The following is a 26,318-nucleotide window of genomic DNA, read 5'->3' as shown; positions in this document are numbered from 1 at the left end:
CAGCAGCAATCAGTGTAACCGTGTGCTGAGTACAGAAACTCACACAATATTAGGAAAAAACACTGATGTTAAGAATATTAAAGCATCATCAATCAGCTGCAGTCAGGTACAACATAGAGTGACTAACCAGTTGAACATGATTTACACCTGCTATTTTTATCAGTGGTTGCAGCTGGTTACAGATTGACACCACAGATAAAAAGGCACAAAACCGGTTCTGGCCAAACGCTGTAAACACAATGGGCATGTCCTTTAATTTCCCCTCATTTAAATGGATATTTATTGACTCCTACGATGAAGCCAAGCTCAGTTTTGGAGCAGTACAGTGCTCTACCGAGCCTTTACAATCAAAAGGGAAAAACAAACACATATGTTAGCTAACATACACGACCAACTCTGTGAGAGTGTTAAGTTAGACCCTCAGAATATTCAAAAGCATTATGTTTTTTTTCTTCTACAAAATTCAGTATTTAGTCAAATTTAGTGCCAAAACAGTCAGACTTGACAACAAAAAACAGCTTTTGGTTGTCGAGAAACCAAAACCTCAGTAGCCACACATGAGGGAAATTTAGTACTACTGACATTGCAGAAATACCAGATTTATTGATTTATTTTTCATTTTAGTATCAACTCTGTACATAAGTACCAGCACTTTTCGAATTCCCTACCCTATAATATATCTCAAAATTTGTATAGATTATATTTATCAAACATTATTTTTTTTATCATTTGAAACCCTGTATGGAAAAGAGCAGCCAGAACAATCTCCTAAATAACTCAATTATGTTCCATGGAAGATGGATAGTCAGATGGGTTTGGAATGACATGAAAAACATTTTTTTTCAATTATTTTGTCTTTGTTCAAAAACATCTACATTTTTCACTAAGCAACAACTATTGTGCTACACATTGTTTTTGAGACGCTCACAGTAATACATCTTAACAGCAGATACATTGTTCTGTAGAAGTATGTGGATGGGCTCAGCGTTCAGAGCAAAGAGAGGGGTGGCACCCTGAGCTGTGGTCATGGCTGACATTGATTATGGGAACATGGGAGTATGGGAATATGGGAATATGAGCCTTTCATCTCACATGTGCACTATGCACCCCAGAAGCAGCAAAACAAACTTCACAGCACGTTCTCTCCACATAAAACATCCATAGCATTACATGATGTAATGAGTAACTGAGACTGTGGGGGGAAAAACACTACCCTCAGCACAGAGGCAGCATTACTGTTGCTGAATTGCTCAATTCATTCAGGGGCTCCCATGACGAGAGGGTGTGAAATAGTGAAATAAACACAAGATGGATGTGAGACAGGGAGAACATGAATATTTTAACAAAAGTGCACAATTCAGCACACAAATAAGCAAAGAGAAATAAAAAGTTTCCTTTTCAATCAGACAAAGAAATAGCAAATAAGCTATTTGATGAAGAAGAAATCAATGAAGTAGCCAGATGTCAGAATTGGCTAACATTTTAGATATTGGTCTATAATTTAGTTGGCTGATAAAGTTCCTAGAAATGTACTTATTGTATGTATGTTGGTTTCATATTTTAAAAAATATATTTATTGACTCTCTTAACAGTGTACACTTTTTTTTATGGCTTTACATTTTTTTATTAAGTTAAATTATTATTCATTCATATTGCTATTTTTTAGGGAGTCGCACCACATGACATTTTACAATCTGCACTAACCATGTCAAATTATTTTTACTTCTAGACCTTGACACAGTCATGGGTATACTAGGTTTTTTCTGTATGTTTAAGCATGTTGGTTGCACCACATGAGTGTGGTTTATTGGACAAAAGTATTATTTTTTATACAAATAAGCAGTTTTGTTATACATAATAACAAATTATGCCAATCTATATAATTATGAAATCAAGACAGTTGTGTCATCCTAAAAATTGAAGTTTAAATGATCAAAATGAATTTTAATTCAGAAATTAAAAGCATGCTCAGTCAATGTATGTATAATTGCATTTTCAATGTATTTTTAAATAAACCAACAGAGAAGATAAAAAAGTCAAGCCATTGAGCCAGTAAGAAGAGTTAAAAAACAAAAAAACAAAAGAACAATCTAAACCCATTTCTGTTTTAATCATCACACCATCATAACTAGCACCAGAACTGACTTTTATGCAACATTTAATGCTAATATAGATGTGTAGGCTAAATTGCGAACTAAAGCAGCTCTAGACACAGCCTGTATTGTCTTCTGCACAAAGCATCTGTCGCTGAAATCTTCAACAATACCCTCTAATCTTCTTAAAAGGATCTTTCCAGTGACACTAACCTCATTAGAGCAAGAGTAACCCGACACACAATGCCAGAGCACAAAGATGTTAAACACACCACAAGACTAAGCAACACTGAATGGCAGTTCTTTACACATTCTGTGGTAAAAGAAAGATGTATGGATGCGATCTTGTGATTTTCTTGATCAAACAATAATGTTCCACTTTTCATAGCAGCCCAAGGGCTTAAAGTACTGTCCTTGTCAAAATGAAAGAACTGCCATTACAAAGAGATCTATGATGGTCCAATGCCCACCCCCACAACATTGGGTTACTTTACACAACAGCTGTTTTTGCTAAAGGAGCTAAATTAATTTTCATTTCGGCAAAACAATAGATCGCACATGCTATGCATTATGTAAAGTTTTCTGCAAAAATCAGTCAATCACTGCAAGTTACCACCCTCATTCTGTACCATAAGAGCTGTTCAAATGATCAGACCACATGCCGTAAACGGACTACAACACATCCCGATTCATAATATGCATCCAAAGCAGTCAGCCAGAGTAGGATTAGTGCATCTCAAACATAATGCATAATGTATGCCAAAAGATTCTAGAATGATGACTGTTTGCAATGGATTTCTGAAAGTGTGCTTCAGGCTAGTACTGTTCACGAAACCAGACAGAACTATACAGTAGGGCTGCGCAATTATGACAAAAATCATAGCTGTCGATTATTCCCTTGAAATTGTAATTGCGATTTTTAATTACGATTATCAAAATTTACACTGAATGATGTTTATACCATTGTTTGATGCAGCTGCATGCCATATTTTTATATGAAAATAAACAAGTTGAAAACATTCTAAATGAAAAAACTTTTAGTGCTTTTCTATAGTATTAAGCCTCAAATGTCAAATATACATCGGATTGGCTTCTTCTTTAAATTAAAAAAAAAAGTAAAAATATGAACAGTATTTTTAATGTTATACTAAAACTAAAATAAGGAGAAAAACCCTTAAGATAACATGTAGAAAAAAAACGCATCTTAAACACACAGAATAACATAAGTGGACTTTGAATAATTTATTGCCACTTTGAACGATTATGTAATTGTGGCATCCATAATTGTAATCGCGATTAGAAATTCGATTAATTGTGCAGCCCTACTATGCAGCATTTCTTTCTCAACTCTTTTAATGGTGACAAATCCAAGGCTGAAGCTGCAACTGTTTTGATAAAGATACACAATATATTGGAACCATATTGATTATCAAGCGATATTGGTGTTTTTTTTTATTGCATCAGAATTTGACACTGAATAATGGAAAATTAAATGTGGATGCTTGTTTCTACAATTTTTTTAATAGCTCAATTACTCCTGCAGTTATCTACCTTTAACTCTAGTACTAAAAGTGATGGTGATAGAAAACAAACAAAGCAAAGGTTTAAAGGGATAGTTGACCAAACAATTGTAATCACCCCATGATGTACTCACCCTCAAGTCATTCTAGGTGTATATGACTTTTTTCTTCGGCAGTTAACAGAAGCTAGAGATTACGGTTTATAAAGTTTTAATGTTTAATGTTTCTTGCACAAACGCATCGATTTACTTCAGAAGGCCTTTATTAACCCCCAGAGCCGTGTGGAGCACTTTTTATGATGGATGGATGCACTTTTTTTTAGTCTTCAAAATCTCGACCTCCATTCACTGCCATTATAAAGCTTGGAAAAGCCAGGACATTTTTTAATATAACTCCGATTTCATTCGTCTGGAAGAAGAAAGTCATATACACCTAGGATGGCTTGATGGTTAGTAAATCATGGGCTAATTTTCATTTTTGTGTGAACTATCCCTTTAAGTCTTTTCTATGACACTATACTATTTCTTCTTTCCTCTAAAAGATTTTTTAACAGACTGAGCAGATCTCAAAATGTATAGCTACCTATACATATATCATACTGTACATTATAAATGTTGTGGTCTTTAAAGGGTTCACCCAAAAATGAAAAATCTGTTACACATTTCTGTTAAAAATCTTTTACACACACTGTCATTCCAAACCCACAAGAATCTAATTTATCTTTAAAACACAAATTTTTATTTTGGGGTAAACTAACCCTTCAAATTATGTACATCTACAAGCACCACAACATTGCAAAAAAAAATAATAATAATAATAAACCCACAAAATACTATTCATTTATTTATTTATTTTTGCCATAAAATGAAGATAATTAGCAGCTTATTGGTATTGGCCAGAACCTTTCTTTAGAAAGTGGGGTTAATCTAGAATTTGGAACCAACAATTAATGCCTCATACTTTGGTATGAAATTTCAACTGCTATAGTACCGCTTAATATGGTGGTCATGTGCCCCAATTAATACTTTATACTTTAAGCATGTGAACTGTGCAGCAGCCCTGATTTCTTCACCAGTCCTCTTTTGCTTTAGTGGAACTGTGGGAGCGCTGACAAGCTCCTTAGTGTGTAGGAAGTTAAAGACTTCATCCACTTACAATGCAACCCTCCCCTCCCCCTCTTTCATTTAGCCAAGTCATTTGTTCCCCCTTCTCCTTCCTCTGGCCCTTGAGTGGCCTTTTTTTCTCAGCAGATCTGAGCAGAGAACCTTCCAACCTCTCGCAAAGCTACAAGCAGACTTCACCGCTGGCATTTAACACATGATCTCTCCCCACCTCTGTTTGGAAGCACTGCGGCAACTTGAGGCATTCAACAGTTTTCTCTCATTTATTCATTCCTTCCCTCATTTATCGGTCTCTGTTTGTTTATCCCCCTCTGTTCTGCCCTCTAGCTTTCTCTCTGCTCACATTGAGAGGTGAAATGAGGCATGCTGGAAATTTGCTGGCTGACAATGGAGGACAGCTGCTCTCACTGCTCAAGCCTTTCATGAGCTGAATTAGCAGTGCGAGCTCGCTGCACTCCCTTCCCCCACCCTTGCTGCTGGCTTTAACACCCATCCAGACATACTAGCAGTCGCCATGTACAAATCTGAGGGAAACGCACCATGAAAAGTCTTTGTTTCTCAGATCTGCCATTGCTTTAATGGCTGATATTTTGCCACCTTGTATTTCTTAATCAATGACCCCTTGCATGCTGCATCATTCTCAGTGCTACCATAAACACTAAATTGAACACGTTTTTGCATCAACCAACACTATTATCCCAAACTAAAAATTAGAGGTTGACTGATTAGATTTTCCAGATACCGAAAATTAAGGTGGGGAAAATGGCAAAACATCTATTAATCAGTCAATAGTTCAAAAAAAAAATTGAACGTACAAGACATTGAAAATTGTAATGCGTCTTTCCTTAGCAAATGTGACCTATGGGAATCTAAATTATATGAAATACCAGTGGACAATTAATTGTCACAACATAAAACGTAAAAAAAAAGTACTCTAGATTTTAGATGAAGAATCACCACCAATTTATTGTCCGAATCATTTCTTTCTAGGGCTGGGCGATATATCGCATGTGATTGTCACGCGCATTTCGTCAGTAAAGCTGGTTCCCCGATTACCGCTAAATCGCCATCACCTGCTTTCAAATGGAGCGGCATTTAATAGACAGAGCCGTAGATCGCCTTCAAACACTGGCATCATGTTTCTTCTTAAGATCTGAAACTGGATTTGAAGCTTTAATTGGAATTTCCTTCCCAATTTTAATGATTCCCAGAATCACAGAAGCGGTTCTGTTCTGAGTAAAAGCATGTATAAAACCAGTTAAATGACCTTCTTCCAGCCCTTCCACCACTACAAGTTTAGTCCTCTCTTTACTATCAATAAAAGTGGCAAAAATGTAGATCAAAGCAAACAAAATGCCAAAAAAGTATGCGAAGAAAGCATTACTGCAGAGGAAACCACTCACTTGTGTCACAGGTGTCTAGGTCGTTAATATTGACTCACGTTATCAATACTTCAGTAATACAATTTCCATTAGCTGCGTAATGGTTCAAATACACAAGTGGGCCATCTACGCTTACCTTTTCGTTTTTCACCTTCTTCAAAGCTCTGCATTCCCCGTCAAGCTCCTCTGGCTCTGATTTAATAGCTAACGGAGAGACGATTTCAACATTTTCCAGAGCGTTATTCCCAAGTTGCTCTGTCACAGCCATGTCTGCATTTTGTGTATTGTCAAAGGACGTGTTGCGTGTGCTTCCAAACGCCTGAGCGTTTGCTACTATCTCCTTCTCAATTGCCACGACTGCAACTGGTCCGCTTTCACTTTTTTCTTTCTTGTTTTTCCCACTCGATACTTCCTTCTCCTTTTTGCTGTTCTGCACACCGCGTGAGGCCTTGGCGCCCTTCTCGACGCCTTTGCCAGGAGCGGAGTTGCCGCCTCCTGAACTACCTGTCGCACCTGTAACCTCCCCTTGGGTCCGTCCCTGATGGTCCTTTTTTGCTCCATCTGCAGCTGGAGACTTGCTGCTATTGTCTTTAGAATTTTTGTTGCGTTTTGATTTCGATTTACTCTCTTTGCCCTGAGGGGCACTAACCGGGCTCACGAATTTGATATTGTCTGGCAGAGCCGCTACTGCGCTAGGTGGAGCTGCCATTCCCCCTCCGTCCTTGGTGCCAGACATCTCGAGTTTGTCCTTCTCTAGGTCAGCGTCAAGGTCGATAATCAGATTTCCAACCCCGATATCCCACTCATCACCGCTGTCGTAAGTGTCCACCGCATTCGAGTCCACACCTTTCCCGCCTGCAGTGCCACCACTTAGGGACATTTTAGTGCCAGCGGCCCAGGTTTGTCACAGTAACGTCTGATTCCTCAGACTGCCAGGGTGTGGGGAGAAGGAGAACAGTAGCCTCAACGTATTGATGTCAACTTCCCAGTCACCCACATTTTGGCCTAGAGGAGAGACATACAAAAGAGATTATCTGACTTGAAATTGTAGTCTAAAAAAATGAAATGGTAAGGGATGAATATTCTGCACTGCACATGGACATGACTTTCCACACAAAAGCAAACATAAAACTTGAGTATTAACTCTGAATGCTGAATTAGATAACCATTTTCCTGAACCTTCTTTTCACAGTATACAGATTGAATACAAGAAAGAGTGTGAGAGTTACAGAGTTCTAACCAGATGAAAACAATCTCTTCCTAATTAATTTGAGAATCTCAACCCTTCACTTCACTGAAGGGTATGTTTTCTTGCCATTGTTTCTGAGGTGCACAGCCTTTTTATCTCATCACATTCAAATCAAATTTCATTAGCACTTTATTTTATACTCCTGTTATGCATGTATATACTATGTGCCTATTATAGTAATAACTAGGTACTAACCCTGAATCTAACCCTAAACCTAGCCTTAGCCCATGTTACGTCCATGCAGTTACCTTATATGACTCTGATATTACATGTACTGTAAAATAGTGCACTTCATAACTTATGTAAATACCTTCTGTTACTGTAGAATTTAGCGAAGACACACTTGCAAAAGAGTTAAGAAAAAACGTGATAGAAATAATAAACATTTATACTGGTTCATATTACTAATCAATCAGACTCACATGTACAGAGCACTGTCAATAAATGTACAAGTTGAAACTGCAAACTTTGCAAACATCAAAATAGATAATGAATAAATGGTGTACTTTTATACACACACACACACACACAAATTAAACTATAACATTTTCAATTGATTAAAAAAGTGAGAGAGACTGATATATTGGCCAGGACAATTAATCATTATTTAGCCATTTTATTTGGAATTGTCCTCTTTTGTCAGTTACAAAATCATGCCAGCAGATAATAAACATTTTTAATGGGTTTTTCAGTTTATTATTTGTATTGGCCAGTGGCAACCCAGCTCTCTAGATATCAGCATTGGCCATTATAAAACACTTGACCACTACTTTAGTCATTTAACACATCTATATCTTGCAAACAAAAGCATAATGTTACACTCTGAAAGGTTTAGATAACAATGTCAAACATTTTCGCAAAGACATTCACTTCTAAACAGAGCACTGATGTGTGAAATTGTAAGCATTTTGACCTATATTATGTGCCAAAGTATAGGTTAAATGGATAGTTCACTCAAGAATGAAAATTACCCCATGATTTACTCACCCTGAATTCATCCTAGGTGTATATGACTTTCTTCTTTCAGACGAATCTAATTGGAGTTATATAAAAAATGTCCTGGCTTCCGAGCTTTATAATGGCAGTGAATGGGTGTTATTTTTCAATAGTCCAAAAGAAGTCCAATAAAGCACATCCATCCAACATAAAAAGTGCTCCACACGGCTCCATGGGGTTGGATTAATAAAGGCCTCTTGAAGCGAAACGATGCATTTTGGTAAAAAAAAAAATGACAGCATACGACAGTTAGCAGAAGCTAGAGATTTCTAAAGTTTTAAATATGTATATTTTTCTTACAAAAACACATCAATTCACTTCAGGACATCTTTCACCGCTGGAGCAATGTGGGACACTTTTTATGATGGATGGATGGATGGATGGATGCGCTTTATTGGACTTCTTTTGGATTATTCTTTTGGATTATTGAAAAATAACACCAATTCAATGCCATTATAAAGCTTGGAAGAGCCAGGACATTTTTAAATATAACTCTGATTGTGTTTGTCTGAAAGAATAAAGTCATATATACCTAGTAAACCATGGGGTAATTTTCATTTTTGGGTGAACTATTTGTAAGTTGTAATTTAAGTTATTGGGCTTTAATTAAAGCATGATGTCTGTAAACTAATTAAGGCAGCCATTGTTTTCCACAGGTCATCTCTGCTTAGCAAGGGTACAGCCAAATAAGCTCACACAAGTCAGAGGAGCATGCACTTTGACCTCTGACAGTGTAAATAACTAACACTCAAGTCTGGAGAATTTATCCTGCAGTGCTAAGGGGCTCGGGGCTGCAAACAAGGGCTGGAAAGCAACTTAAATGACAGCAGTGTTCTAATAAAAATGAATCCGCTCACACTAAATCTGTAAGAATCTGATTAACTTCTGTTAGTCTATCCATGTTTGAAATGCTTCACCAAGCTTAACTGCAGATCAGTTCAGCAAGCGGAGGGCTTTGTTCAATGAGCTGGAGCTTGCATCAGCCTTTTATTTAGTTTCATATAGGTTTTTGCAAGTCTCTGATCATCACAAAAGCCAAATCGTGGCATTGAATCTGAGTGATATTTCAGCCACAGTAATTAATTACCCAATCAAGCATCTCACATGCACTGACTACTACGGATGAGAAGGTCAATCTTGAAGCAAATGTTTACAATAATGTTTCATTTATATTACAATAATGAAACAAATTAAGAAAACTGTAGCTTCCATATCATACTAAATTATAAAATATAATTTAATTTTGTCACTCTAGAATGACAGTCCTGATTAAGAAGATTGTGTTGCCATTTAAATAAAGATTTGGCTTATACTGCAACAGAGCCATTGGATTTCCTGTAACTACGCCTTGTAAATGACAAAAGCCCACAGAGAACAATACACAAAACCTTGTATTGATTGTAGGACCCTTCATTGATGAGCCATCATCTGACGACCATGCGTGCTCTACATAATCCCAGATGGTCATTCTTTCACAGTGGGTAGATCTAAAGACTGCAGATGTTCTGCTGGAACTAACAGTCAAAGGGGTCAAAGTCAGTTTGTAACATCTGTAACTAACCTGTGCACCTCGGTTTAATGTGAAAAGGCTATTTGATCCCTCTAAAAGTCTAGGAGATGTACAGCTTATTCAACAAGCATCTCAGAATGAGTGTTTTGGAATCACAAATCTTAATCATTTTTATCATTTTGAAAATATATGACATGCATCTTGATATTTGTTTTCTCTGTTGTAAAATTATATAAAACTGTGAACAGGGGAGCTTATTTTGAGCAAACAGCCATTATTGCCAAATATGTAAATTTAAGAGGTTAAATTCAAAAATTAAAATACATATATATATATTTCACTAAAACATTTCAAATAAACCATGACACAGGCCTTCTTTAGGAAATATATAATATATATATATATATATATATATATATATATATATATATATATATATATATATATATATACAGGCCTTCTTTAGGAAATATATATATATTTCACTAAAACATTTCAAATAAACCATGACACAGGCCTTCTTTAGGAAACTTCATTGCAAATAAAAAGTGCATTAAAATCATCAACACATTACCACAACAAATGTTGGCTAATTTTATATTCATCAAATATAATTATAATTATCAGCCCTATTAATGCCACACAAAAGCAGACAGAGATTGACATTTATCTGCATTACAAAGATAACTTAAAGGCACAATCTAACAAAAGTGCATAACAGACCACTTTTAACAGCAATAAAGATCGAATGGCGAACTGAATGATGTGCATAGCTTGAGTGGTGACACAACAGTTAATTCATAATGAGTGTATGGATCTCTCTAAGCATTCACAAACATTACAGAGCTACAGCAATATATCTCTCTTCCAGCTGTAAGCTCCCATCGGCTCAGAACTATTGATTTTTCTGGACTATCCTAACACGGGATCAGAGAACTTTCAATATCAAAGCTTGTCTGTGGTAGGAGCACAACGCCATATGGGCTAAAAAACATAAAAAAAAAAACATAGCTGTCTAGACCAAAGCTGAGCAAAAGCTTTTTTAGTATAAAGGATAGACAGTAAACATCTATATCTGGCCTGCAGACAAAACTCAACGCTACAGACACTAAACAGCTAAAAAGAGAGAGAGAGAGAAAAAAAACTATCTGAGACACAGGTAATAGAATCGCCCTCCGGCTGACTGTCAACTCATCTCCACACAAGTACTCCACAACATTATAACTGATAAACGCAAACCATATTGAAAGTATATGATGTGAAACGTCACATATTTGCCTGTATTTGGTGTCAAGCTCCCGTTCAATAAAAAATATTGCTGTGTTTTGGACATGGTGTCACGGTTTTCGTTTGATTTTATTACATTACACTTCTTTCTAAGACCAAATAAACAATAAAGCTAATTATTATCCATATGCTATTATATATATATATATATATATATATATATATATATATATATATATATATATAATATATATATATATATATATATATATATATATATATATATATATATATATATATATATATATTTATTATGATTTCTCTGCTTACTAAATGTTGTCTTCACTTGAGACTATTTGATATCTGTGCTGATTCTTTAAATAGATACAACAGGGCAAATGCAATTCAGTTCATTCACACACAATGAATAGTGCACAATAGGTTCCTCTGGCTAAAAAGTACTGTGGTGGTACCATGGGACTGTATAAACCTAGACCTTATTAACATACCATAAATATTTACTTGGCCAAAATGTCAATGAACACCATGGCGGTAATATCAGGGGTTTCATTCTGTAGGTTTCATGATAGCCAATATGGTCTCTAAATGTAAATGTCTTTTATTAGCAACGTTTCAAAGTTTGAAAAAACAACATCAAATAGATATTCATCATTGCTCCCAACCACTGGAATATGGAAATAACTTTTTCTGTATTTGTTTTAATGTGCAAATGTCTAATGATTCTTAAATCAAGATACATTTACTTGAGAAACAAAATGACATGAAATAAGTCATTTATGAGAAACACAAACACTAGAACAAATATCTGCCAATGTCAACTTAATTCATCCTAAATCAACTTAATTCAAAGTGAAAAAAAAAAAAAGTATTCAAACCCTACTGACAGATTGTACATATTCAATTTGAATCTCAAGTAAATGTATCTTGATTTAAGGATGTTTCCATATTTGTATTGGAACACAAAACAAAAATACTGAGATTTTCTTTTTTTTTGCAGTGCACTCAACATTTAATGCCGTCTTTATGAATTTAAGACTTTCTGCCCCTATTTAAGACCTTTTTAGCCCTTATTTTCTGGTAGCATAAATGAAGACCGTTTAAGATCGGCAGAAATCTGTAATATAGTAGGTCTACAACAATAACGGTAATACAATTTCTCAAAATGCCAGACTGTCCAATGATTTCCAAACAAATACACCAACAAGTGTTGAAAGCCAAAATAAAGACTTTCAGGAAATGTATTAAAGGGACAGTTCACCCAAATATAAAAATGCTGTCATTAATTAGCCTATTCATCATCTTGTCATTCCAAACCCGTAAAACCTTCGTTCATCTTCTGAACTCAGATTAAAATATTTCTGAAGAAATCCGAGAGTTTCATTAGCGTACCGCAACACATGAGTGTTCATCCCTCTGCTTGTAAACAAGACTCAGTGCATGCATGTTCTACGTTAGCAGCACCACACGCATGTCGTGGTACTCTAATGCATGGCGGCGGAGATTTTTGTTTTCTTTGCACACAAAAAGTATTCTCGTAGCATCATAAAATTAAGGTTGAACCACTGACGTCACATGGACTATTTTAACAATGACCTTACTGCATTTCTGGGCCTTGAACACGGTAGTTCCCTTTCTATCTATGCAGGGTCAGAAAGCTCTTGGATTTCATCAAAAAATATCTTAATTTGTGTTCTGAAGATGAACGAAGGTGTTACGGGTTTGCAAAGACATGAGTAATTAATGACAGAATTTTCATTTTTGGGGGGGGGCGGGGGGGGTGAACTATCCCTTTAAATGTGTGGTGACATTTCCAATTAGCCTGCAGCAACAAATCATTTTCAATTTACCTGAAAGATAACTAAAGTAAGGAGTGGAGACAGACAAGTAGCTCAGCTCACACTGGCAATTTAAAGGTGATGAGCAGGAAAACTAGTGTTTCTGGTGAGTGTAAGGCAGTGAAGATTAGCTACAGAGCCTCTAATCCCCTTCATAAAACAAACACCCATTTGGCCTCTACTTTAACAACACCGTGATAAAACTAGCAGGATTATGGCTTGATAGAATTATTCAGAACCAGTGGGAAAATCAAGCAAGCAGATAAGTTATAAAGATGGTATCACCAGGGTACCTTGACATACACCATGTTATTTACATTTCCAGTACTCCCAAGGTACTTCAAAGAACACCATGATACTTGTTCAAAAACATGGTGTGGTCCACGTTCAAAAATCATGATATAACTATAGTATCTGTCCAAAAAGCCATGGTAATTCCATGGTACCTTTTGTTAGTGTATGTGGCTGCTGAAGGTGGTTTTATATGGAGTCCTAGAGTGAGCTCTGTGCTTGAAAGCAGTGATTCACTATGAATCTGATGATACTCACATCCTTTCACATTCATAACAGACTCGAGCTCTTCCACAGAGAACTGCAACTCCAGCATAAACAAGCCAGAGCTGTTTTAAACACAGTAGGAGTGTTTGTTGACTGCATTACTCCGCGAGGAAAGAAATGAATATTACTGGTGTAATCGAGTAAACTGAGACTCGTTGTTCGATTCGCCGCACCTAACGCGCGGTTCAAACGCATTGGTCCGCGTTGCTCCTAAGGAAATGACTCGCTAACATGGTCAAAGCATGTGTGAGCCATGACAACCGAGCTAAGCTAACGGGCTAAAGCACCTCCAGTCTCCATCTGCACCAATAAAACACCACCCCCTACCCACATACACACACATATACATACATACACAAAAGAAATGCATTAATCCCAGCGCCACTTACCCCACACGCGAACCCCTATCCAGAGAATACTTATGTACATTCCATAGAGAAAGGTGGAAATGCTTCTGGATTTGCGTACGGAATTCCAAAAATGCTCCCAAAGCAGTGCACTTTCCAACACATCCAGCAACTAGAGAAAGGGAAGGCCAGCAGCCATCACACTCCTAAAGATCCCGTTCAGAAATGGAAACACTGCCCTGAAACTGGCCACTCAGGATCTAAATCTCAAAGCGTTCTTCAAATACGTCTTTCTTAAACTCCAGGACGATAAATCCAACATCTCGGCACGTCCATTTTCACATATATTTATTCTTTTTTTTTTTCTCTCCTTGAGTTGAATCCTAGATCCCTCGCTCCTTTCAGTAAGGGAGATACAATGTAACTAAAGGGCAGGAGGAGGAAGCGCCATGAAATCCAGGAGAATGATCCGCATGGATTGAACCCCACGCGCGCAGTTCGCGATAAGACGCGGAAGCTGGATCAGTCGTTCCATTCTACCACTGCCAAGCATTCAAAGCGTTTAAAACGCCTTCAGAAACGTGGTGTCTTTTTTAAAACCGCGATAGTGTTGATCAGGCAATACTTTTAACTATCATAATAAATTATCAAATCAATGTTATTTTAGTATAATTCGTATCATTCTTGTATGAATGACATAAATATATATATAAATATATATATCCATATCTGAGCTATAGGTATATATATTCTAAGATATATATATATAAAGACAGATAGTGTTGATCAGGCAATACTTGTGTTGATCAGGCAATATTTTAACTATCATAAATGATTTATATAAATAAATCAATGTTCATAATTTGATACTATTATTTTATATATCACTTTTAGTTATTATTATATATATACCAAGTTGAACTAAATTAAAAAGAGAAATTTCTGCCTTATGGCAACTAAATTAATAAAATAAAATTATTTATTTATTATTATTATTATTTTTTTTACATTTATATTTATTTCAAGTGACTATTAGTTACATGAAATAATTAGTTACTTATTTCTTTTTATTTCACAATAGTTATCCTGGCTGAATTTTGAACATAAAAAAATTTACGTAAACTCTATTTTCAGACTCTTATCGTCAGAGCTTTACTGAAAATCTTACCCTCCATTGTAGTTCAAAAACCTCATTTGCACATGTGCAATTTTTGTGTGAAGACGCTGCACCAGGCTGACATAACTGATGCCACATGTATTATAGGAAATAAGCAGCATGGACATTCTTCTACATACCCATTTTCAGAGAGGGGAATGACATCAGAGTGAAATGAACAATCCCTTTAAAAGAGTTAAATTATCAAACACTTGTCATTTGGTAACTGCTGGTGAGTGATTTATCATTAATGTTTTTGCTTTTAGTTGACTGACAGCATTGCTTTTGACATAAATGAGAAGAATTATCATTTTTAAAGACACAAAGGGCATACAAACTTAGTTAACTTTAATGATCAATTGTCCCACTGTGCAGTAGTGGGATGAATATGAGTTTACATGTTAATGTAGCAAATAAACATAAACATTCCATGCTTCTTTAACACTCAAAGATTTCTTAATAATGTAAAAATGTTGATGTGCAGGTAGGCTATTACTCGTAACAGACCAGCAGCTCCAGGTTTCATCATAAACTCAGCCGTGGGGAGAGATTTTTCACTCTATTTCTGGGTGCCTGGGTGGCAGCGTCGTGTCTATGGTCACAGGTATGCTCATTTGCAATTTCTTTTATTTGGGGTTAACAGAATGAGAGCTGTCAAACAGTGGCAAGAGAAGGAAGTGCCTGCAAGGAAAGTGTTGACTGAGAACAGGAAGACCTGCTGCTGACATTCCTTCTACAACCTAAGCCTCTTTTAAAATGCCCCCTCATTCAAATGCAAAAACATAAGCTTTTCATAAGAAAATTAGCTCCTTCACACTTGAATCATGCTTTTAATAGCTCATACTGTTTGTTTAAACAAATGCAGTAAATTTGTTTGAATACTCCATAATACGGTTGTTTTATAGAGAAACATTTCTCATGTATAAATCCCACGCAGCGGCCGTGCATCGAAGCCCACCCAAGATCACGCTGCCGACAACGGCTCCATGAAACTGAATTTTGGAAGCTCTTCAGCACTTCCCCAGAAAATGTCTTTTGTATTTTGGCACAAAGGAGCGCCCCATAGGTGGTTGAGATGACCGAGTTTGATTAGCTGCTCTCTGGCTCTAGGCAAGGGAGGCTTTTCAAAAGATTTAATCTTAAAATCAAACAGTATTTGTATTTTGAACAATTAATTGCACAATACAATATGATGGGGAAAAAAAGAAGCCAAGTGACAAGACATGCTATAAAAGGGTGGTTCTTATTGAAAACGTCTTATTGAAGTAAGGTCACATTTCAGCTCAAAAACAAAAGAAAATATATTTTGCATTAGTAAAAATTCTGCCAGTGACAGTATTTTCATGACAATTAAGTACATTTTCTCTTTTCTTAATTCCTAGTAGATTAGTAGACTACTTTGAAGTATAAATACATTTTTTTAATAATCACGGTGTACAGACAAGAAGATTTTCATTATTATATTACATTATAGATAAACTTTTTTCGCATTGCAGGAACAGGAAATTGGTGGGTATTGACTTATTTGAAATTAAAATTTGTGAGATTTACCCAAAAGGATTCACACATATGAACCAAAATAAAAACAGAGCAATCCCAGAACAGTCTATCTATTTATTTTGTATTTACCCCTGTTGAAATATGCAGAAAGACCGATGCCCTACAAGAAGAGGAAAATACATTCTCAATACACGGCAGGCTACTTTAATGCAGTTCCAAATCGAGCAATCTACCGTTAATGGAGTCAGTCATTTGCTCTTTCTGGTGCAGAGATGCTTGTGTCACAAAGAGGCCACTCAATCACTTTGAGAGCAGCAGGCCCAAAACCTGAGAGGCTCAGGCTTTGACAGCCATTGTGGCCCAAATAACAAGAGCAGCTCCAATATGAGCTCTCCAGCACAATTGCCTCTTTAGTAAGCAGAAAATTCCATGCTCAGCCAACCGGTTCAGGTTCAGACCGTCGGCTTTATGAGCTGGAAATCCAATTGAGATTAAAAGGGAGCTGGTTAATTATATGGCAGTATTATACGCAAAATAACCCAAAAGACTAAATTATAACAAATAAATAATATTTTAAAATGCTTTCCAACTGAAATGTATTAACGAACCAATCCACAAGTAGTCTTCAGCCTTTTATTGCAGAAAAAGCAATAACATTTAATCAGGGAATGATTGTGCATTGATGTCACCATTTCTTCCACATATCCCATATGTGACATGGTGATTCCTGCTGTAGCATGGCCAACGTGAGGCTTTCACAGGGACTCTGTTCCTCGTCTCTTGACCGCATGGCTTTGTTCAGGTTACGCTGGCTGCATTAAACACTTCTTGGCACTTTGGTGGCTCTGGCTCTCCAGTTTCCCTGTGTGAGAGAATGGGGAGGGGTGAGGTTAATGGCGATTCAAGTCCCAGTGACCTTTTCAAAGCTCACTGTCAAACAACGAAAAGATGCCCTGCTGAGGTGAGGGCTGGGATCAGGAAGAGAAAATGTATGAATCTGTTTACACACACATTCACACTTCCAACACCTTTTTCACACTCACTCATCATACATAGAGGGATTGCAATGCTGTAAATGTCACACTAACACATGATTACTCAGGGACCTGTTTAAATCTAGATGATGCGTTCACAGAATAGCCCATCTGTTGCATGTGAAGCGCAATAAATTCTGGGAATACTGATTCACAACCAACTAGCATTTAGAAAACTGCTCTGAGACTTGTAATTTTCTTCCTAGAATGCTGTGCAACACAATTTGTGTAATTTGTTACTGAGAAGATAGTACAAAGTTCAACTGTTGTACAATGTACGGTAGTACCATCTGTAGGGATGTCGATAGATTAAATATTCCATCATGTCTAATTGTCAAATGTTTAATCGGTCTAAATGTCTTTTCTTTTCAAATGCAGTTTTAATGCTTTCTGTTAAACTTGTAAGGAAATGAATCAGGAATAATGGTGATTTATAAATGCTACAGCAGTTTTCTGGTATCTTAACAGTGCATTTGACTGTTCAGGTGGTATTTCATATTTGTTGAACTTAGATAAATAACTTTCGCCATATAAAAAAAGCAAATGATCTTAGTTTTATTAAATGTCCAATTTGGATTGAAATTTGTCATTAGGAAGGCCTTTCTTGCTCTGGCAAAGGAAAACAGGTGAGAATGAAGCAATTCTCAAATTAGGTGAAAGTGCTACCTGCATAAAAAAAAAAGTTATTAAAAATGTAATTCTTCTCCATTTCACAACATAACACATTATTCTTTTTATTTATCCTTCAATTCCAGTTATTTGCAGAAAGCACTGAGTTGTACGAGTTAATCTTCAAGAATTTAAAGGATCAAGAAATCTCAATTTCAGGCAAATATGATCCGTATGATCTGTGGGCTAGGGTCAGTTGTGCGGCCAGATTCTTTAAGGGTGAGATTTTTTGATGTCTAATACGGCATTACTGTGGGTAAGAGCTGCCTGTACAAGGCTCTCAGCAGTCTTCAGTTCTGAAACTGGAGCCACTCAATCGATAGGAAAGGAGATGACGCTGATCAGGCTGGCATCAGCATCTCTATTCTGTGGGAAAGCAAAGACTTTCAATTCCACCCTTGATCTTAGCTGGCAGCTTTTTCAGATGATTTGGCAGCATTCAGCACAAGATGTACCGCTGTAGCAGCTGTCAACCTCTGACTGCAAAATATGGCTCACTTCAAACAACTCATACTGATGAAAACTGTTACCTGACCAAAATTTGAGTCACGTAAGATGACATACACTAAAGCCAGCTTATCAGTTGTTGTCTTTTTGTTTGACTCTGGGAAAGCAAAAACCTGTAAAAAATCTTTCAGAACATGTATCTGAATGCTATTTCAAAGCACACTGTCACAATACAGTAAGAAGAGAATTTCACACTGCCAAGACTTATCCAGGATACATTTTTTATTCAAAACTTTAAGACATAAACATCACTACTCTATATAACTTCAAAGACATGTCACAGCACAAACACATTTTAATAGGTGATGCACTTCTGCAGCAAATGGTTGCGTTGAGCTGCTGAGTCCCAGTATTCTGCATTGGCTGGTGAGGCAACTTCTAAGAGCCTAGACATCGATCTAGCAAGATAATTTCCCATTGATTGCTCTGGTTGGGGGCTGCTGTGAAGCAGTTTATTACCTATAATGCAGCAAGGGAGACAGCCCAATAATAGGTACAGTGTGTCCGGAGCATTGCTGGAACTCCATCATGTAGCACACCTGCTTTTTTCCTGTTGCCTACACTCAGATCATGCACTGAACTCCAGAACTTACATAAGGACTACATATAGACTTGGGTGGGGGGTGGGGTAATATGCAGTGGTCTGTACAACTTGTGCACTATATTCTATTTTCCTATTTAAAGTGATATGATAGATTTGTGTGAGAAACTGACTGAAATTTAATTTGTTATTCACATATATAAGTTGTGCCACAAGGCTTTGTCTCTGGCCCTTTGTTGTTTGCCGAGGTAATATTATGAGGAAACATGACATTACTGTAGCTAATTACTAATATGTTGATGAAACTTAGCTTTATAATTTCTCCAGACCACATGACATTTCAGATAGCTGAATGTATTAAAGATGCAATTACTGGATGGACCATAATTTTTAATACAGACAAAATAATACAGAATTTTAATTTTCTGGTTTCTCTTTCATCATATTAAAGCCTTGATTACATTTAATGGTGTTTCACTTATGTATCCACAAAAGATCTCAAATGCTAGAAATCCAATAGTATTACAAATGTTCAGGATGGATTTCATTGCTGGAGATCCCCAAAGGAACAGTACAGGGCAAAACATTCTCTCGTTTTTGTTGTTCAATCATATCTATTCCTGAAAAGGCTGTTTGTCTAGTAGCCAAGGGCAGTGAAGGATGGGTGGAGGGACATCAACACATGCACTCAGTGGGGGTAATAAACACAGACAGCTGGAGCATTGTGATCTAACTCTAGAGGTATTATCCATGTTAATGAGTTAATTTGAGCTTGAATAAATGACTAGAAATAAATAAAAATGTAATGAAGATAGGCTTTATTTTTATGCTCTATTTGTGAAATTGTCAAGTCAAAGTTTAAGAAAACAAATCACTATGCACTTTAGAATCTGACAAACTCTGAAGGTCTCAATCATGGAGAGCCCAGGGAGAATCACATTATCGTCTGGGGAAACCCAGCTTGTTTTTCCAATCTAGCTCAAAGTACCTTAATGATTAGAACATGTCATGAATGCTCACAGACACTTACAGCTCCCTCAGTGCAGTAAATTCAATGCACACAAGTCTCCTGGAAGGAAGAGGGACTCTCAGCTCGTTTACTTGTATAGAATTTACTGAACTACCTCTTCCCTTGCTGTAGAATTGGACTAAAATGAAAGGTATGAATAGATCCACATGGAAAGTTTTCAGGAAGGGTTTTAGGTGGTTTTAAGAAGGCTTAGAGTGCAACATATTTGTTGGTTAAAAAAAAAAATGAACACATTGCTTAATGAACCTGAACAAACGAACATGCAAGAGGCGAGCAATGAGCAGAATTTTATGAATGAAGTCAGAATTCTGTGGACATCTAAAGAACTTTCTGCTAAATGTACTTAAATACAGTAAAATGGGGTTGTCCATTATCAAAACAGCCCAAAAATTTCTAAATTTTATTTTTTTTTTAAATGCAAGAATTAGGCAATATGTTGAGCATTGTGGAAGATTTTCATTTTAATGTCTGCAAAGCTTTCTGTAATGACAGATTTCGTGAAGACCTGGGTATGAGGATTAAATCAGAGAGAAGAACATAATCCATAATATACACTGCATTTTCCCATTTTAAATAGAAACCCACACACAGAGACCAGTACAGGTATGCAGAGGAATCATAATTCTTGGTCTGTTGAAACAGGGACACACTGTGTTTACAGCACTTTCCCTAATATGCGGTGACATTAATCAATTCCACCTGCCACACACAGTTTGGAGTTTGCTGAAATAGCCAGCTTAGGATGGGAATTTTCCAGACACATGAAGAGAAAGACAAAGAAAAGAGACTGATGAAAAGAAAGACACAACTCAGTCCTATGAGCTGCCAGGGAGCTCCAGACCAAGAGAAAAATCTTCCAGCCACCAGGGTCGCCCATACTAATGGGCCAAACAGAGAAAACAGATTAATCCTGCATCCATTAATAATTCCTGCAACTGTTCCCTCCGAGGCAATTAATCACCTCCCCTCTCTGTCAGCACAAGAGCCTGGGGCTAAACAAAGATCCAGGGCTACTGCCAGAGCCTTGACTAAACTCATTCTCAATCACAACCATACTCACTTGGCTCCCTAAAGCAAGGTAGACATTATAAACAGAATCTACTGAGATAATGTAGAAAACTATCTATCTATCTATCTATCTATCTATCTATCTGTCTATCTATCTATCTATCTATCTATCGAAAATCATGCAAGTACGGAGTGCCAAAAGGTTCTGTCCTAGGCCCTTTGTTGTTGTTCTTGTACATGCTCCACTTTAAGGTGATATTAAGAAACATCCTGGTGTTTTTGCATGGTACTCCAAGGTATCAGAGAATAGCATGGTATTACCATGATACCACATCCACAATATATATGGTATTGCCATGCTACCATTGTTAGAGTCTTGTCAAAAGATTAGCATTAGGCATGAGTAATGTTTCATCCCTACAATGTTATACACAATGGTAGCTCTAGCTTGTTCACAAACTACCAAAAACTACCATGTTATTCAGGTAGGTTTCTCACATCCACAAAGACCAACAATGTCCAAAACATGATAGTACCACAGTAGATAGTTTTTTGAACAAGCACTGTATATTTTATTAAAGCTGCCTTCCTGCAACACACCACGAGTCAAAACTAAAACCAGGTGAGAAAATCTCACATATATGTTGTTGACAGGAACTCACTAAAGCCTTTGGAGGAGAGATCAGGCAGATTCTCTGAGCAAACAGTGTAGCACAATTAGTCACTGAGCTCTTTACATGAGATATGATGGCTCCATTATCATTCATTAATGAGAAACACTTGAGTACATGACCGCTCCCCCATACTCAAACACTGCTGAGCTCTCTGTTCCACTTCTCTCCTGTGAGGGGGAGGCAGGGCAAGAAAATTTTCATTAGCAGAGCAGCGACAAAAGAAAGCAGATGAGAGAAAGGAGGAGAGAGAAACAGAAGGGGGGAATAAATTGAGGCTGATCTGGTGGTCCGTTTTTTTTCTTTTCTTTTTTTTATTTGAGGAGCTAAGATTTGCATATATGTGCAGCAGTGCAGAGGGAGAAATGTGTCAGCACTGACAGCTTCCTGAGAATCTTTAAGCTCAATGTGGGCGCCTCTCTTTCTCTCCCAGAGACTGCAGGAGCCCTACTAAGAGCCGCTCAGGGGTCAGGACCAGTGGCTTTGTGCTCAGCCCTCCTATGGCAACCCAGCAAAGCATGTTTAACGGTCAGCTCAAGTGCAAAGCTGCTCTCTGGGGGGAGGGCAAGTTGAACCTTCCCTGCTGCAAGGGCAAATGGAGACACGTGTGTGTGTGGGCTGGTACAGAGCTAGACCAAAAGAGAACAAATGAAGATGGCAAGACAGACATAATTACATACTGTTCATGCTTGCCAACATACCCTATTCGACGTAGATTAATATTTAATTTTGTGTGAGGCTGTGAGGAATAGATGTTCGATAAGTTGTTCCATGCTTTCCTGAGATTTTCATCCTCTGTAATTTTTTTGGAAAGAAATATTGATTAAAATATAGTGAAGAAATACATAAGAATATATATAAAATATAGTGTCCACCCAGACTAAGACTGACACTGTTCTGTGCGTCAACAGGAAATGAAGCAGAAGTTTGCCCTGATGGAAAGAAAGCTTGGACAAGTACCATACTGGTCATGGTTGATTTATTCTGGTTTGTTGGTGGTGGATGAGCGTAATCATACTGTTCACCAAACTTTTGATGGTAAAGCTGGTCAACCAGCATACACTCTAAAAAACTAAGTTTCCAGAAGGTTTCACAGTGATGCCATAGAAGAACCATTTTGGTGCCATAGAAGGACATATCGATAAACAGCTCTTAAAAGAACCATTTTTAAGTGTGAAGAACAATATAATAATCTGAAGAACCCTTTTCCACTATAAAGAACCTTTTGTGCATTTGAAAGTTCCCATGGATGTTAAATATTCTTCACGGAACCAAGGGTGCCAATTAAGAACCTATATCTAGGTGGTTAAGCTAGTTAAGAAGCTTGGTGGGGACAGCAATCATATCAGGCTAGCAAAGAGGGCTCTCAACATGGGTCATACAGTTGTGGGGGAGGGGGTGATCGTCAGGCCCCTACCTTTAAAAAGCCTGACCTGACATCAGCACAGCAGTATCCCATGCTGATGATTCTGCTTGTCTTTTCAGCAGGGAATGGATCCAAACCTTTCCCCGACATAATAGTGAGAGTAGTCAGGCTCAGTAGTCGTCAGCAGACACACTCTTATATCAGTTTCATGAGATATAGCCCAGCGCACACAAAGCCTCTTGCAAACACATGGGTCTAAACCCATCAACGTCTATGCAAAATCCATCATGGTTTGTTCTCTGTTACAGTTTGAGACGTAAGAGTGAATGGCTCTCCAGGAGAAATCATCCCCACTAACTAACAGGGGTCCTCTTCTTGTTGGCGTGAGTGAGTCACAAATCAAAAACCAGCAGGAGAGGTTTTTCCAAACTCTTCTCCAACTGTTCATCTTCCTGCAGTAATTTCTGTTAAGCATGAAAAATGACAGCAGAATAAACAGAACAACTGCACAGATTTCTGCACTAGAAGTTAATAAACTAGATTTTCACAGTAGTTTTTGATGCTATTATGGTGGTTTTTAGCATGTTGCTATACAGTTTCTACAGTATTCCGGGTGGATGTCCTGAGTGTATTTTAGTGTATTGCTATATGTGGTTGCTAAGATGTTCTTAGCAGCTGTTAAAGTCAGCATTAATGAAAATTTAACCTCTTTATATTCTCTATATTAACCTCCCTCTATATAAATGTAACCTCTCTAAATGAATGTTATTGATCATATTGTGAATGATTCATCCATCCTTATGTTTCATTTTTTAAACAGTTGTTATGACCTCGTAAATTTTAAATCAAAATCTCCAAATAATCAACTGCAGGCTTGCATTAAAATCTGCCTTCACCCAATCAACAACCAATGGACAGAACCAATTCCCAGTACTACATTTTTACCCATAACCCATTGCTATGTAGTTGCTCGGGAATTCTACATGTTATTAGTGTCTAACTATGCTGCTGTTAGGGTGTTTTTTTTAATGGCCAAACTCTAGATGGCCAAGGATCCCTCCTTCTATAAAATGTAATGGGATTTTTACACCAGTTTTTTTTTTTATATCCACAAGGTAAAAATTCTAAGCCAGATTGCTTACAAAAGTAACAGCACACCTCTCCTTAACAAGGCACATGATTTAAGGTATAAATGTCTGTAGCACAAACAGAATGAGTTATGCACTTAAGTTAAACACTTTAGACTTAGATTTAGGGATATGAACAAACTCCTAATCCCCCATATGAGCAGTAGCAATAGTCCTGATTGCCTTAGAAAACACCACTAATTAAGTTAACAGCAAGCACTTGAACAATCAATTACCTGCAGCGTAATGGCAAGAAATTGCATTGTAGTGCCTGTTAAAGACTATAGGTCTTTTGATAAGACCTTGAGAAAGGTAACATAAGCAGTATTTATAGCCCTTCCTTGTGGGCTGAGCACAGAGCAGGGGTAGGACAGGAAGCAGTTAATGGTGTGCTTGTGCTAGCTCTTTGGCATGCTGGAGGGAGAGTGACATTGATCCACCAGCTCCCATCCATCCGTCTCCCTGACAGAGGTAACAGGATTGTTAATAAAAATGGAAATTGAGCTGCACTACCCCCTCACACACAGACACACACACACTCTCTCTCTCTCTGTCTCTGTCCATAGCCAGGGCTTGTGCTCAGCTGGCTTGCTCTGCCAGACACCTCCCTGCAGAGGCTAAGCACTGGTTGCACTCACGGCTATGGCTGCGCCTCTAAGCACAAGCCAGAGAGTGAACACACACACACACTCGGCTATATTACCTGGCAGTGGGGGAGGAAAACTGATAAACGGTTGGTTGTCACGACATGTATTAAAACATTTAAGGTTAACAATTCAATACAGCAGGAAAATGACTCACACAACTCAATTAGGCGTCACTAACACTATATAGGGTCAAAATCAGTAGAGCGACAAGGTTTTTTTTTTCCATTAGGATTCTCCAACCATTAGGCCACGACTTCCAGAAAGGATCTCAACCCTATTAAACAGTCCATGTTTTCTACATCTAACATTCAAATTTATTATTGCAAAGCCCAAATACCAACATTGGTTTTTGAAAGTCTCAGTTTTATAATTCTAAAGCCTTCTAATTTCTAAACTCAGTTTTCTAAATTTCAGTTTCAAGCATCTTGAGCAGATGACCCCTTTATGTAGATCTTTTTTAGCAACATCATATGACACCTTTAATTGTTTTTCTCTGCAGTGTGCGACCCTATAAGACCTGCAGTCCACTGCTGGGTCGTGATCAAGCGGCAACCTCCCGCTCTCTCTCGTGAAGCCAACAAGGAAGTGACTAAAACTGCAATTCATCGACTGGCCGCTTGAGGCTGGCTGCAAAAGGGAGTCAATCCCATAGACTTGCCATGTTAAAATGCCCAACTTTATAGCAGAAAAAAAACATGTTTACAGCCTGGTTCAAAAAAAAATTTTGGTCTATATAGCTAATTTTGCCATTAATGACAACTGTGAGGGGGTGATTTTTTTTTATAACTAATCCATGTAAATTATATTATGCATTAAAGTTCTGCATAATTAAGGGCGTGGCCACTTGAGTGACAGTTGGATTGCTGCTGCTGACACTGCTGGCTTCATCAACCAGCTTCCGCTTTTTTGCCCATTTTCGATTATCCGGAAGAGATGCGCGGTGACGCGCTGCCAAGATGGCGACGGCCCGCTCCGCCCACTTTGCGCTTCAAAAACGCTCTTCAGGAATCTACGGGTGACGTCACAGACACTACATCCATGTTTTTATACAGTCTATGGTCATGATCCACCAGATGGAAACCACTAGGCTGTATCCCATAACTTGAAGATTTCTTAAAGATTATAAAACGGCTATCAGTATAAAACATGCACAAAAACAGAACAACAGTTATATTTTTAGTTTAAAAGCACTATTAACTCAAG

At 37.4% G+C, this 26,318-nt stretch overlaps 2 protein-coding genes across 2 annotated transcripts in view; both read right to left on the bottom strand.

Moving 5' to 3' along the window:
• The window catches only part of LOC109102595 (zinc finger protein 609-like), a 46,160-nt gene extending 31,832 nt beyond the window's left edge, over positions 1–14,328 (bottom strand). The window contains exons 1-2 of the mRNA XM_042760989.1: positions 13,902–14,328; positions 6,253–7,121 (exon numbers count right to left, since the gene is read on the bottom strand). Coding sequence (XP_042616923.1) covers positions 6,253–6,996 — 744 coding nt within the window. The 5' untranslated portion in view covers positions 6,997–7,121; positions 13,902–14,328. The remainder of the gene's footprint in view (positions 1–6,252; positions 7,122–13,901) is intronic.
• A 2,806-nt stretch (positions 14,329–17,134) lies between these two features.
• The window catches only part of LOC109067108 (activating signal cointegrator 1), a 63,153-nt gene continuing 53,969 nt past the window's right edge, over positions 17,135–26,318 (bottom strand). Inside the window, 1 exon segment of the mRNA XM_042760988.1 lies at positions 17,135–17,377. Coding sequence (XP_042616922.1) covers positions 17,319–17,377 — 59 coding nt within the window. The 3' untranslated portion in view covers positions 17,135–17,318.

The sequence above is a fragment of the Cyprinus carpio genome, chromosome A7 (assembly GCF_018340385.1).
Source record: "Cyprinus carpio isolate SPL01 chromosome A7, ASM1834038v1, whole genome shotgun sequence".
In the NCBI taxonomy this organism is placed as follows: Eukaryota; Metazoa; Chordata; class Actinopteri; order Cypriniformes; family Cyprinidae; genus Cyprinus; species Cyprinus carpio.
This window is presented reverse-complemented; position numbering and strand designations above follow the sequence as displayed.